This window comes from Gekko japonicus, unplaced genomic scaffold, assembly GCF_001447785.1.
Source record: "Gekko japonicus isolate JY-2015 unplaced genomic scaffold, Gekko_japonicus_V1.1 scaffold618, whole genome shotgun sequence".
Lineage (NCBI taxonomy): Eukaryota > Metazoa > Chordata > Lepidosauria > Squamata > Gekkonidae > Gekko > Gekko japonicus.
This window is the reverse complement of record NW_015159726.1, coordinates 333,001-346,931: the sequence shown is the minus strand read 5'-3', so window position 1 is coordinate 346,931 and position 13,931 is coordinate 333,001. Positions and strand designations below refer to the sequence as shown.

The 13,931-nt window shown below is 42.5% G+C and overlaps 1 protein-coding gene across 1 annotated transcript in view; it reads right to left on the bottom strand.

Annotated features, from left to right (window-relative positions):
* The window catches only part of RNF13 (ring finger protein 13), a 63,697-nt gene that overhangs the window by 23,027 nt on the left and 26,739 nt on the right, over positions 1-13,931 (bottom strand). Inside the window, exons 5-7 of the mRNA XM_015424268.1 lie at positions 10,501-10,588; positions 3,759-3,849; positions 2,015-2,120 (exon numbers count right to left, since the gene is read on the bottom strand). Of these exons, the coding sequence (XP_015279754.1) occupies positions 2,015-2,120; positions 3,759-3,849; positions 10,501-10,588 (285 nt within the window). The remainder of the gene's footprint in view (positions 1-2,014; positions 2,121-3,758; positions 3,850-10,500; positions 10,589-13,931) is intronic.

Sequence of the window (13,931 nt, the reverse complement as noted above, 5' to 3'; positions counted from 1 at the left end):
TCTGGCTAGCCACTACAGCATAATTAGCATGCTTCTTGCCCATATTCTGGATCTTCTAGAGTATTACAAAATAATAACATATTAATCCAAAGTAATTCCCTTGATTTGAGTAGTCAGACTGGACGTGAAAGTGATCTGGGATAACAATTTTGAATAAGCAATTGGTGCAATACGCCAAGGGCTGTTTGTCTTATAACTTAAATCTTGGAAAGCTGTTATTACAGTTAAAATTATGCTTTGTCTAGAAAACTTTTTGATGTCCTCTAGACATGTCCCATTCGGACACTGGTCAGATCATGTGGCACCCTAGCACCTCCAACACGATGAATGGACAATAATAGTATTTCCATAATGCTTTTAAGTGATCAAAATGCTTCCCAATTAACCAACCCTGCATTGTCTGCCTTTTCCTCTTCCTGGCAGGGGGCTGAGGCTAAGAGAGAGTAGCTTGCCTAAGAAGTCAGTTCATGGTAGATGCAGTACAGTGGCTAAGAGAGTGAGCTACGAACTGGGAAGTGCCCATTTAGAGTATTATAACTGGAGACTTCCCAGTTTGTAGCTCAATCTCTTAGTCACTGTACTGCACTCACTGTCTTTCTGCCCCTTAAGCAGCCCCATAAATCAGGATGGCTTATAATTTTCTCTAAGAACTGATTTTCACATAATAGATTGCCTACACATAAATCACTTCTGTGGGGGAAACTGGTCAACTCATATATTGATCAAAACATCTGATGAGACCCCAAAATATATGCAGCTTCTCAGTGTGTGTGTACCTGAGCCAGCCTCTCCCCAAACCATTACTCCATGTGGACCCAACAACCCCAGAAATCAACTTTCTCAAAGGTTAGAAGGGATTACTGGAGAGAGGAGAAAGCAGGGAAGATCTGTGACTTCTAGCAGTTTCTACTGACTGATCACTGGATCCAGCCCACAGTATTTCAGAATATTAAAGAGATTCTCAGGCAGCCATTTAGTTCAATTCTTGAAAACTAGTTTCAGAGGATTGCTGTTGCCAGGATTGGTGTGGATAAACTATCCAGTCAAGCTAGTCACATAACATGCTTAATCATACGATCCACAAAATCATAAGCTAGAACAAAAAACAAGGCTACTCCTTTCTTATGAATAGGTTTAGCTAAATAGCTTTTGTTTTGGGACATCAGACAGGAAAAACTTTTCTACAGCTCCTTAGGAAGCGATCTCTTAGACTTGGCCTACATGGTACAGATGACCCCACTGCCGGCTGGTGAGATTATTCTAACAAGAGCACCTGACACAAATGCTGATCATTGCAAATGATTATATACACTGCATGGTGTAAAGGATTTGAAAAAAACTTCTTTCTCAGAACTTGGGAGGTTTCATATCCCATGAGTCATTGCTAGCTAACTAAAGGAAGTTGGAGAAGGCATTATTTTGAAATAGAGCCATAGATCTACAGACAGCTAGACAGCATCCATTCTTTTAGATGGTTTGGAATCAGAACTCTGTCAACAGAAACTAAACACTGCATTCCTAGGAGCATAACGTAAATTTTCTAATTGCCATGGCTATAAAGATTACATAAAATCAACATAGAGTTCTTGAGATTGCAAGCTACCAACTCAGCACACCAGATGCATGGGGTAATTCCTATAAAGAAATAAATGTGTTATGTGAAAACAGAAATCTCCCTGTGATAACTGTATCATCTAGACTTAAAGCATACAGTTGCCTGCTTTTTTAGTGGAGGAAGAAGCTTTGTGCATGCATTCCTTGACATAAGGAAATAACTTCTTCATTAAAATAAATATGAACACCCTACAAAAAAACTTATTTGAACTGGTGATTACATAAGGCTCTGGACTGGAGGGACAGCATCATAAGAACTTTGATTTGGCAATTTCTGAGATGGTGATTTACAAATCTTAAAATACAGTTTTCACAGTGCCACAAATTATACTTGTTTCATTTTTAAAAAACAAACAAACCAACAAAACCTTGGAATAGCATGATGAAGAGTTATACCTACCATAAAAATAACAATAAGTATGAGACAGATCCCCACAATGATTAGGAATGGGATTAGGTAGTACTCCAAAGGGAGGTTGAACTCTGGAATTAACACAATATGGCCTCTATAAAGAAAAAAAGGAAGACAAATTAATTTTCAAATGGTTTAAAAGAAGAAGAGATTGGATTTATGCCCCGCCCTTCACTACCTAAAGGAGTCTCAGAGCGGCTTACAATCTCCTTTCCCTCTCCCTTCCCACAACAGACACCCTGTGAGGTAGGTGGGGCTGAGAGAGCTCTCTCGAGAACTGCTCGTGAGAGAACAGCTCTGAAAGAAATTGGGACTGACCCATGATCACACCATCAGCTGCATGTGGAGGAGTGGGGAATCAAACCTGGATCTCCCAGATTAGAGCCCGTGTTCCTAACCACTACACCAAACTGGCTCTCTGTCAAATATATTTTCCTACAAAAGAAACTTCAGAGGTACATCAAGAATGAAGTCAACCCCTTTGGACACCCAACAGATACAGGGTTTGATCCGACGACTAATTAATTAAGGAATCTTCTTCTGACAGAGAAAGCCTACAGAATCACGCATGCATTAGACAAAGCAAGACTCCTTGCTTGGTAGAAGGGAGTTTGGGATCTAATCCAGAGTGTTATACTTTTAAAATATTCAACCCATTATTTAAATTAGTTTACTCTCATAATGATTAACACTATATTCACCATAAAAATAATAAGAACTCATCCTCAATGCGTACACACAACAGGAAAAAAAGTTTGGTACTGGACAAGCATCGCTTTTATTGTGTCCATCTTTGATTGCCATCATAAGCAGACTTTATATCGGCAAAACAAATCATTCTATTGTTGATTTCATATATGCTTAAATACTTCAATTAGGGTTGCCAGGTCTAACTCAGAAAATATCTAGGGACTTTGGGGGTGAAGCCAGAAGGCTTTGTGGATGGAGCCAGGAGCAAGGATGTGACATTACTTTTGTGATGCCACTAGGGTTGCCAGGTGAGGCCAACAAGGGAGTTCTAACTGTCACATTTAAGCATTCCTTTTAAATGCTTTCCCTCCAGTTAGGTGTAGTGGCTAAGAGCACGGACTCTAATGTAGGAGAACTGGGTTTGATTCCCCACTCCTCCACTTGCACCTGCTGGATGACCTTGGGCAAGCCATAGTTCTGGCACAGCTGTTCTTGGAAAAGAGCAGTTTCTGTCAGAGCTCTCTCAGCCCCACCTACCTCACAGGGTGTCTGTTGTGGGGAGGGGAAGGGAAAGGAGTTTGTAAGCCACTCTGAGACTCCTTTGGGTAGTGAAGGGTGGGGTATAAATCCAATCTCTTCTTCTTCTTCTTCTCTACTGGAAATAATGGAGGATGTGGGCACCTTCTTTTGGGGCTCATAGAATTGGATCCCCGGTCCATTCTTTTTGAAACTTGGGGTTTTTTCCAGGAGAGCCACTATTAGCTATGCTGAAAATTTGGTGCATCTACCTCAAAAAACAGCCCCCACCCCGAGCCGCAGATACCCATGAATCAATTCTCCATTATACCATATGGGGACCGGTCTCCATAAAGTACAACAGAGGGCCCAGCAGCCATTCCCCCCTCCTACTTTCTGACAGCCCTGAAGCAGGGGCAGGGGCTCTAAACCAGGGGATCCCCTGCCCCCAAATGGGGATTGGCAACCCTAACTTCAGTAAAAAGGAATCAAGATATTTCCCAAACAAAAATACACTTTTGCATACCCATTCTCATATGTGAATTCTTCTTTAAGGGCATTAGCAGATGATTCACCAATAAAGACAGATGGAATGTCAATCTTCTTTAAGACCTCAACTATTTAAAAAGAAAGAAAAGAACAAAAAATAAAGGACTAAGAATAACAATGTAGAATAAATTTATTTGTATGCCACTAGTAAAGGTTGTTGAATATAAGTAAAGCAATGTGCAGACTCAGACCCAGAGAGCACTGCGGTCAGGGTCACAACATCGCCTGACCCTCCCTGGTCCGAAAGAAGCCAGGCTGAATGTCACCAGGACCAGGGCTTTCTCAGTGGCGGCCCCAACCTGGTGGAATGAGCTCCCGGAGAACATCAGGGCCCTGCAGGACCTTTTACAGTTCCGCAGGGCCTGTAAAACGGAGCTCTTCTTCCACCAGGCTTTCGACTAGGGGCTGCCACTGATGAGTGTGCTGTGCAACATCATCTGGTCTGAAATTTCAGAACACCCTCGGGCCTGAGATTCCGCTGGACGCTACCCCTATCGTTGGATGGGATTTGGATTACCGCCATTTCTGTTGGGTTAATTGCGACTGCTGTTGTTTTAATTGGTATGGTATTTATTAATTGTTTTAACTTGGTTGTTTATGCCATTTTAATGTTGTTAGCCGCCTTGAGCCAGATATCTGGAAAGGCGGGATATAAATCTAAACAATTTAAAAAAAAGACTCCTAATACAGAGGATTCACAAAATTATGTACAGCCTAGTATAGGGGTCTCCAATGCGGTGCCTGTGGGCGCCATGGTGCCTGCCAAGCCCAACACCTTTTTTGGTGCCGATCAAATGTTTTTAGGAAGTGGGTGGGGCCAGGTGGGGCTCTTGCCCATCACAGCTTTTGATTTGCCACTGAAGATCTGATTGGCTATGCAAATTAAAATAACATTGTTTCAGCTGCTGCAACCACAGTGTTTGCTTTATTCTCTCCCACTGTTCTTTCCCAATGTATTTTTAATTACCCTTCTTCTCTGCACTTGGGCTTCTTCTGTGTTTGAGGCAGCCATTCTGTGGTTGTGCCCTACACCCTGTGTCAGAATTCCAAACCTGCCCCTCAGGCTCAGAACAGCTGGGGATCCCTGGTCTAATAGCTTCGCGTATCTGTATTTATCTCTCTTCTACTAATAAAGCCGCTTCTAGCGGCCTCTATGTGTCAAAAGAGAGTCAGAATATTTCAGAGAACAAAAAACGTTATTTGATATGTGTTTTTTCATGCAAAACAATGTCCTTTGTATCAGTACACATTGAGCACTTTAAGGAAATCTAAATACCATGCTAAGTTCTCTCTTGCTCACAAAACAGCTCTATTCTTTCTACTTGTGTGGCTCTCTAATTCAGAACACCACTGCCTCCTGTCCACCTTTGACAAAGGGCTAGATACCCCTCTTTCAAACAGCAGGTGTACATTCACACATTGGAAGTCTGTAATGTGAGAGTTCTGTTTCATTTGTAAAGAGCGTGTGGTGGGGTAATACGACCACTTGTTATTCTCGTTCTTCCTGAACCCACATCAAGTCCAAGGCTGTTTGAGCATAGTTTCCGAAATTACTGTTCTGTATAGTCAAATACTCTTTCCCGTGATGGTGTTAAGCATGGAAAACATTTAAATGCTTGCCAATCCTGCTGTTACCAGGGATGTGTTGATGTTAGCCTGCATACTTTGCATAGAATTGGGCACTGGAGGGAGAGAATAAGAAGCATTCAAGCATAACTGCTTCTGTGTGGATAACCCCTACAGGAAAAGGGTTTTTCAGCAGTCTGCATGCAGGAACAGGAGTTTCTGATACTGTTTCAAAGCAGATGCGAAGGAGATGCAAGTAGGAAAGTGACAGGAAGCACAACAACCTCCTGCATTTCCTTGCCACATGCGAAAATAAAAGTTTCCCATATCCTTTTAAAGCTCCAGTTTGCAAATGCAAGTCCATCACCTCTATGGATTTTCATGGTGCCTCGGTAGTCATTTTGGATCTCAAAACAGAGTTTTAGAACACCAGGAGTAAAACAAGATGTGAAAAGTAGCCGTAAAAGGACAGCACATAAACAATGTTTGTAACAGAACATTATATACAGTTATGTTTCAATTGACCTTCATTGATTTCAATTTTTTGTTCGATCAGACCTATACCTCTGGCAGGTTTGTTGTTCAGTCGCACAGTTGAGTCCGACTCTTCGCAACCCCATGGACCACATCATGCCAGGCCCTCCCATCTTCCGTTGTGCTCCGGAGTTTGCTTAATTTCATGTTCATTGCATCGATAACACTATCTAGCCATCTCAACCTTTGTCGTCCCCTTCTTCTTTGACCTTCAATCTTTCCCAGCATCAGGGTCTTCTCCAGTGAGTGCTCCCTTCTCATTTGGTGGCCAAAGTATTTGAGCTTCAGCTTCAGTATCTGGCCTTCCAGGGAACACTCAGGGTTGATTTCTTTTAGGATTGACTGATTTGATCTCCTTGCAGTCCAGGGGACTCTCAAGAGTCTTCTCCAGCACCATAATTCAAAAGAATCTATTCTTCGGTGCTTGGCTTTCCTTATAGTCCAACTCTGGCAGCCATACAGTACTACTGGGAATACCATTGCTTTGACCATACGGACTTTTGTTGGCAGGGCGATGTCTCTACTTTTTATTATGCTGTCAAGGTTTGCCATCGCTTTCCTCCCAAGGAGCAGGCGTCTTTTAATTTCATGGCTGCTGTCACCATCTGCAGTTTTAACAGCATCCTCTTCTAAGACTTTGAATAGCTCAGCTGGGATACCATCACCTCCACTAGCTTTGTTGTTAGCAATGCTTTCTAAGGCCCATTTAACTTCACATTCCAGGATGTCTGGCTCGAGGTCAGTGATTATACCGTCGTGGTTGTCAAGGGCATTGAGGTATTTCTTGTATATTTCTTCTGTGTATTCTTGCCATCTTTTCCTAATCTCTTCTGCTTCTGTTATTCTTGCCATCTTTTCCTAATCTCTTCTGCTTCTGTTATTCTTGCCATCTTTTCCTAATCTCTTCTGCTTCTGTTATTCTTGCCATCTTTTCCTAATCTCTTCTGCTTCTGTTATTCTTGCCATCTTTTCCTAATCTCTTCTGCTTCTGTTATTCTTGCCATCTTTTCCTAATCTCTTCTGCTTCTGTTATTCTTGCCATCTTTTCCTAATCTCTTCTGCTTCTGTTATTCTTGCCATCTTTTCCTAATCTCTTCTGCTTCTGTTATTCTTGCCATCTTTTCCTAATCTCTTCTGCTTCTGTTATTCTTGCCATCTTTTCCTAATCTCTTCTGCTTCTGTTATTCTTGCCATCTTTTCCTAATCTCTTCTGCTTCTGTTATTCTTGCCATCTTTTCCTAATCTCTTCTGCTTCTGTTATTCTTGCCATCTTTTCCTAATCTCTTCTGCTTCTGTTATTCTTGCCATCTTTTCCTAATCTCTTCTGCTTCTGTTAGGTCCCTACCGTTTTTGTCATTTATCATGGCCAGCTTTGCATGGAACGATCCTTTGATTTCTCCAATTTTCTTGAAGTGATCTTTAGTCCTTCCCATTCTATTGTTTTCCTCGATTACTTTGCATTGTTCATTCAGGAAAGCCTCCTTATCTCTCCTCACTGTTCTCTGGAAATCTGCATTCAGTTGGGTGAATCTTTCCTTTTCACCTTTGCCTTTCACTTTCCTTCTTTCCTCTGCTATTTGTAAAGCCTCATCAGACAGCCACTTTGCTTTCTTGCATTTCTTTTTCTTTGGGATGGTGGTGATTGCTGCCTCCTGTACAATGTCACGAACCTCCGTCCATAGTTCTTCAGGCACTCTATCAAATCTAGTCCCTTAAACCTATTCTTCACCTCCACTGTATATTCATCAGGGATCTGATCTAGGTAAAATCTGAATGGCCTAGTGGTTTTCCCAACTTTCTTCAGTTTAAGTCTGAATTTTGCAATGAGTAGCTCATGATCTGAGCCACGGTCAGCTCCAGGTCTTGTTTTTACTGACTGGATAGAGCTTTTCCATCTTTGATTGCAAATTATATACTCCATCTGATTTCAGTGTTGCCCATCTGGTGATGTCCATGTGTAGTCGCCTCTTAGGTTGTTGTAAGAGGGTGTTCGCTATCACCAGCGTGTTCTCTTGACAAAACTCTGTTAGCCTTTGCCCTGCTTCATTTTGTTCTCCAAGGCCAAACTTGTCTGTTATTCTGGTTACCTTTTGACTTCCATTAATACTTCCTCAGTTAACAGAACATATGCTGAAACAATGAAAGTAATAGGTTGGAAATGAGACCACTGAAATGGAGACTCAGAAGCAATGGCATGATAAAACTTTTCTTAGAGATGGAAAATAATAATAAAACTTTACTGGCCCAGATCAGCAAACATTAATCTTTGTGTTGTGTACCTAATTTAAACATTCATACTTGACTGCCAGTTATCCATGATAAATTATCTCTGATGAGCTAATGGCATTCTATTCACAGATATCTCAAAAAGCGATGGTTTTGGCATATGGGTTTCATAGACCGATTCCTCCATGAATGATGTCACAGGGGAAAAAAACTAATGGGTATTGAGGATATTAGTTATGGTACTTTTGGCCCTGATTCTGGTAGCTCAGTGCTACTTGCAGCAATAGCCATCTACAGAGAAATTGACTGATGTAGTCCCTGTGCAGCTTGCAGGTACAAAACAGGCTGAATCGGTGTATCTGAAATCTAGGTGATGGGGGGAAAGCACCTGAAAGCACCCTTATACTTTAATGCAGCGATCCCCAAAGTGGGATCCATTGTTTTTCCTGGTGCTGCTTGCTTCTTGAATTTTGGGGATAAAATCTAAAGGGTCTTCAAGGGAACAGGAAAAAGAACCAGGGACCTTCAACTATAACCTAACAGCTGGGTAGCAAAGGTACTGAGCCCATCACAGGCAGGGACATCAGAGGCAGGGCTTTTCTTCCTGGGGGAACACACTGGAATGGAGTTCCGGAACGTCTTCAACAAAATTCTTTTAAAAATATTTAAAAGTTCATGAGTTTTCAGTATACAGATTGAAAACTTCATTTCCTTCTTGGGAGTTCAGGCACCTCTTCCCCCCACCAAAAAAAAGCCCTGATCACAGCCATCATATCTATGAAAACCTTTCCCTGTGACTGTTCAGGAGGCACATAGAAACTGAAACCACAGTTTTTCTTCCCCAAAGCAAAGAACCCATCCCCACTTCCCTCTACCTTCTTGGTATAGAAAGTGCTTCAGAAGCCTCAGTTTTGATTAATTTTGCAAAAAAAAAACCCCACAAAAAATCAGTGCGCAGTCTGGAAATTTGTTCTCCCTGTTTGGAACTATGACTCTTCCATGGAAAATAAAAAGTGACCAATGATATTGTAAAATGATTAAAAGTGCTTTGCTGCCCATCCTTTACCTTCTATTTTAGTAAAATCAAACTAAGGAAAAAAGAATGTAGGCTGAGAATTCACACACTGCCAACAATGTGTAATTGGGGTCCCAAAACATGTGAACCTGCGGGCACCTTCAGGATTTTGACACAGGGTGGTGGGCGTGGTCTCTTAGTTAAGAAAAGGATCTTCAATGGAGAATGCAGCATTCATTCAAACTGCACAGGGGCAACAGCTGCAATAATGGGTTTTGAAGCTTTCCTTCATGGTATCCAAATGTCTCTTTTAAAAAAAAGCAACAGTACCGACTACACAGATCATCATTTTGTTTTGTATGCAAATAGCATATTAAATAAGAAAAGGGATAGAGTTCCACAATAACTGTGGTAGAAGTTTTATTACGTTGTAAAGAAAAGAAAAATGAATGTCACCCAAAAAACAGGCATTCAATTTAATTCAAAATATATTTTAATATATTTTGTAATACATTTTTAATTATTATCTAATTTATTCAGTATCAAACACTCAAAAGAAAAGGAACATGTTATAGTTGGGTTGCTCATTTAAACACAGATGTCCCTAGATATGAAAAGGGAAGAGAGATGAAATAATTTTACTTTCTTAAGGATAACTCCAAATTGCCTAAATCCTGTCTAGAATTTCTAATGATGCAAGGAGCAAGGGCAATTTCCATACATTCCACACCCCTGCAGAAGCCTATAATCCTCCTCCAGTGCTGCTCTTGGGGGACAGGGGATCCCCAAGAACAGCTTGGGGAAAATCAGTTGTCTCCCACAGTAAGGGGGAATCAGTGGAAACACCCCCCCAGTTGCCTGTGGAAATTCCAGGCAGGATCCAAGCCATCATTCAAAACTCACAGGGTTAATGTATGCAACATTTGCCCCAGATGCCAAAAGTCCAACCACTGGGATATGCCTAATGTACGAAGAAGTGAGGATACAGCTTGGGCTGCTTCCAGAGTTTTCTAATGCTGTGGATTGTTCACAATATTTTGGAATCTCAGGCAGTAGAGAAGAATGGATACTTGGAACAGTATACCATTTCAGCTTTTTTACTCAGTTACCTATTTAAACTTGTTCTCCGATAGTCTAGAAAGGATTATGAAAGACATTGGTACATCAGCTATTTCCCCCATTAACAGGCAGAAGAAGAATGCCTTGTACAAGAAGCTCAACCCCATACGGTACAAATACAATATGTGAAAGGCAAAACAGATGCTGTTGGCTAAGTTGAGAGCAGAAAACTTGACTTCTGCTGGAAAGATTGTGAAGCTGCTTTTCCAGGGGGGACAGAATGGTTTTCAAACACAAGTGAACTGATACCTGTACTTACTGTCTTTGGATCCCATGCTAATGAGTTCATCGGAATCAACATTGTGAACTATGGCTGCTTTAAAGCCAGCTCTTTGAGCATTCAAAACCTGCAAGCCAGATGAAAGTATCTGTTAATAAAATATCCATTTTTAATCTTAATACCACTACACTTTACAGAGGTACGGTCTTTATGCTTCTCCTTACACAAATGTTGTAGATTGGCATGGTATTATTTCTCATGTTATAGAAGGTTCTGTGCTGCATACAGACGGATCTGTATAGTCACACTAGTTGTCATACTCGCCATGGGTTGGGGGTGGGGAATTATAATGATTTTTAAATGAATTTTATTAAGAGTCTTTAAACAAGGGATAACAAAAGAAAAGGAAAAGGAAAGGGAAAAGGATCAGGTTATAACGATTTGTATCCAAGCAGTGTTTTCCACCAATAGAAGGGTACTTGGGAGGAAAGGTGGTATGGTGTAGCATGATCTCACCAGATCTCAGAAGCTAAGCAGGGTTGGTACTCAGAAGGGAGACCACCAAGGAAGACTCTGCAGGCAAGCAATGGCAAGCCACCTTTGTTTCTCACTTGCCTTGAAAGCCCCTTGCCGGGGTCGCTACAAGTTGGGTGGAACTTGCTGGCACTTTATACACACACACACTCACACTCACACACGGGTACTTCTTTCAGCAGAGGAGAGAGCAATTTTAACCCATTACCCTTTCCCACTGCAGATCCCCCACTTTGCCCCCATGCTGTTTGTGAAGGGTCCCCTAACTCCCCAGAACAGAATTCTTGGGTGCTCAGAAGGCTGCAGCAGAACAGAAGCAGAAAAGTCCCATCTGTGAGATCTGCTCCCCTTGTGGTTTGCTGAATGCATCCCTAACAATAATTATGTATACATACCAGCAGGGCTTTCTTTTTCCTTCCTGTCCCCAGCGACAGCCCCTCTCACAGCATAGCAAAATGCTTTTGTCTAAACAAGTCTGTGATGGGACATGATGGCTGCTACTCAAAGAAAAAGAAAAGTCAGGAGTCGAAGAAGAGGAGGAGGAGGAGGAGATTGGATTTATACCCCGTCCTTCACTCGAAGTCTCAGAGCAGCTTACAAACTCCTTTCCCTTCCCCTCCCCTGTGAGGTAGGCGGGACTGAGAGAGCTCTTTCCAGAGCTGTCCTTGAGAGAACAGCTCTGCCAGAACTATTGCTTGCCCAAGGCCTTCCAGGAGCTGCAAGTGGAGGAGTGGGGAATCAAACCCAGTTCTCCCACCTACTGTAAGCCCTTGGGTATGACTAGAGTTCAGAATTATGGCCAATGTTTCAGGTATCCTGCACTGGCTTCCTTTTCTCCTAAAGATCACGTAAAAGAATTTAGAACTGGGAAGAATTTAGGCAGAAGATGCCAGGCCTATGAAGATAGCCATGTGATTAAGTGGAATATGGAACAGGCATCTTTAGTTTTCCCATGTAAATGTTGTTAGAAATAAAAATGCTAATTAATAATTTAATGAACACATATTGAATTAATTAATTTGAACGTGGTAGAGATAAGACCACAGCCATAAACACCATGAATTATAAATGAATCCTATTACTTACGTCAACGGAATTCTATCATGCCTTTCCAGATGAGAGCCCTACTTTTCTGCTGCTGCTGCTAAATCTGTACAGTCATTGATTCAGCCCCATTTGTGTGTTGTCCTGCCCAGAGATTTTCCCTGTACATTGTACATTAACAGAAATGATGCTGTCCCAGCTATCCCAAAGGAAATGGTTTGGATCCCACCAACTTGTTTTGCTCAAGCGTGCCCAATTTCCCTTCCTATTATAGCCCTTATCCCACATGACTTCTCTCCACACAGGATTGGTGTAGTGGTTAAGTGCACGGACTCTAATCTGGGAGAACCGGGTTTGATTCCCCACTCCTCCACTTGCACCTGGCTGGATGACCTTGGGCAAGCCATAGTTCTGATAAGAGCTGTTCTTGAAAAAGAGCCGTTTCTGTCAAGAGCCCTCTCAGCCCCACCTACCTCACAGGGTGTCTGTTGTGGGGGGGGGAAGGGAAAAGGAGTTTGTAAGCCGCTCTGAGACACCTTTGGGTAGTGAAGGGCGGGGTATAAATTCAATCTCCTCCTCCTCCTCCTCCTTCTTCCTCTTCTTCTTCTCTCCTCCATGTTATCCTCACAACAACCTTGTGAGGTAGGTTAGGCTGAGAGTGTGTGACTGTCCCAAGATCCCCCTGCAAGCTTCTATTGCAGAGCAAGGATTTGAGCCTGGGTTTCCCAGATCCTAGTCCGACACTTTAACCACTGCATCACGCTTGCAGGGATAACTCATTAGAGGAGAAAGCTAGAAGACCAGTTGGTGGGATCCAAACCAAAATGGAAAATACATGGGGAAACCCTGGCCCAGGTGAGACAAACCTAGGGCTGCTAGTCCCCAGATCCTGGTGGGGGTTCCCCCAGTTTCTGAGGCATTTGCCTACTGCTGGCCTGCTGGCCAGCTGGCCAGCGGGGGAACCCCACCCCCAAACAGCAATGTCACTGCTTGACGTCCTCGACACAATGACATCACCCGGGAGTGATATCATCATGTTCAGGGTGTTGTACAGTGACACTCTGGTTCGAGGGCAAAACTCTATGATTTGAAGCCAGTTTTACCATAGAGGTTTGGCCTCAAACCAGAGCATCGCCACGCGATGTCCCCAACATGATGACATCACTTCCAGGTGACATCATCACATTGGGAATGTCCCAGAATACCCCTCAAATCCCCCCACTGGCGCAACGAGGGGACCTGGCAACCCTAGACAACCCCCCGTGCTATCTGCAGTGGAAGCTAAGGGTCTCTGTTTGTGGCAGGCATAACTCAGAAGATAATGGTACATGTCTGAAAACTGTCCACCAATCCAAGAATGATGGTAGAAGTTGCAGTGCCAAAAATGAAGGGAATTGGAACACCCTGAACCAGGTTATCTTCACAACAGACAACATGTAGTAAAGGAGCTTTCAAGCAACCTGTCATGTGTCTCTAATACTCAGATCTCCACCCACAAATGAAAGTTGCTAGGTGACATATTCTCAGCCAGACCTACCTCACAGGGTTGCTGTGGGGATAAAATGGATGAAAGGAGAACAATGCAGCTCTGGGTCTCCACTGGGGAGAAAGACTTGGACAGTAAGGCTGTGGGTTCTGACAGCAAGAATATGCCAACAAATATGGAAAACAAGACAATGGCCCACAGACTGGAAACACTCAATCTGCATTCCAATTCCAAAAAAAGAGATGTCAAAGACCGCAGCAACTATTGGACTATCACATTAATTTTTCATGGAAGTAAAGTGATGCTCAAAATCTTGCACCAAAGGCTGTTATCATATACGGAATAAAAAATGCCAGATGTTCAAGCTGGATTCAGAAAAGGAAGAGGTGCTCAAGATCATATAGCA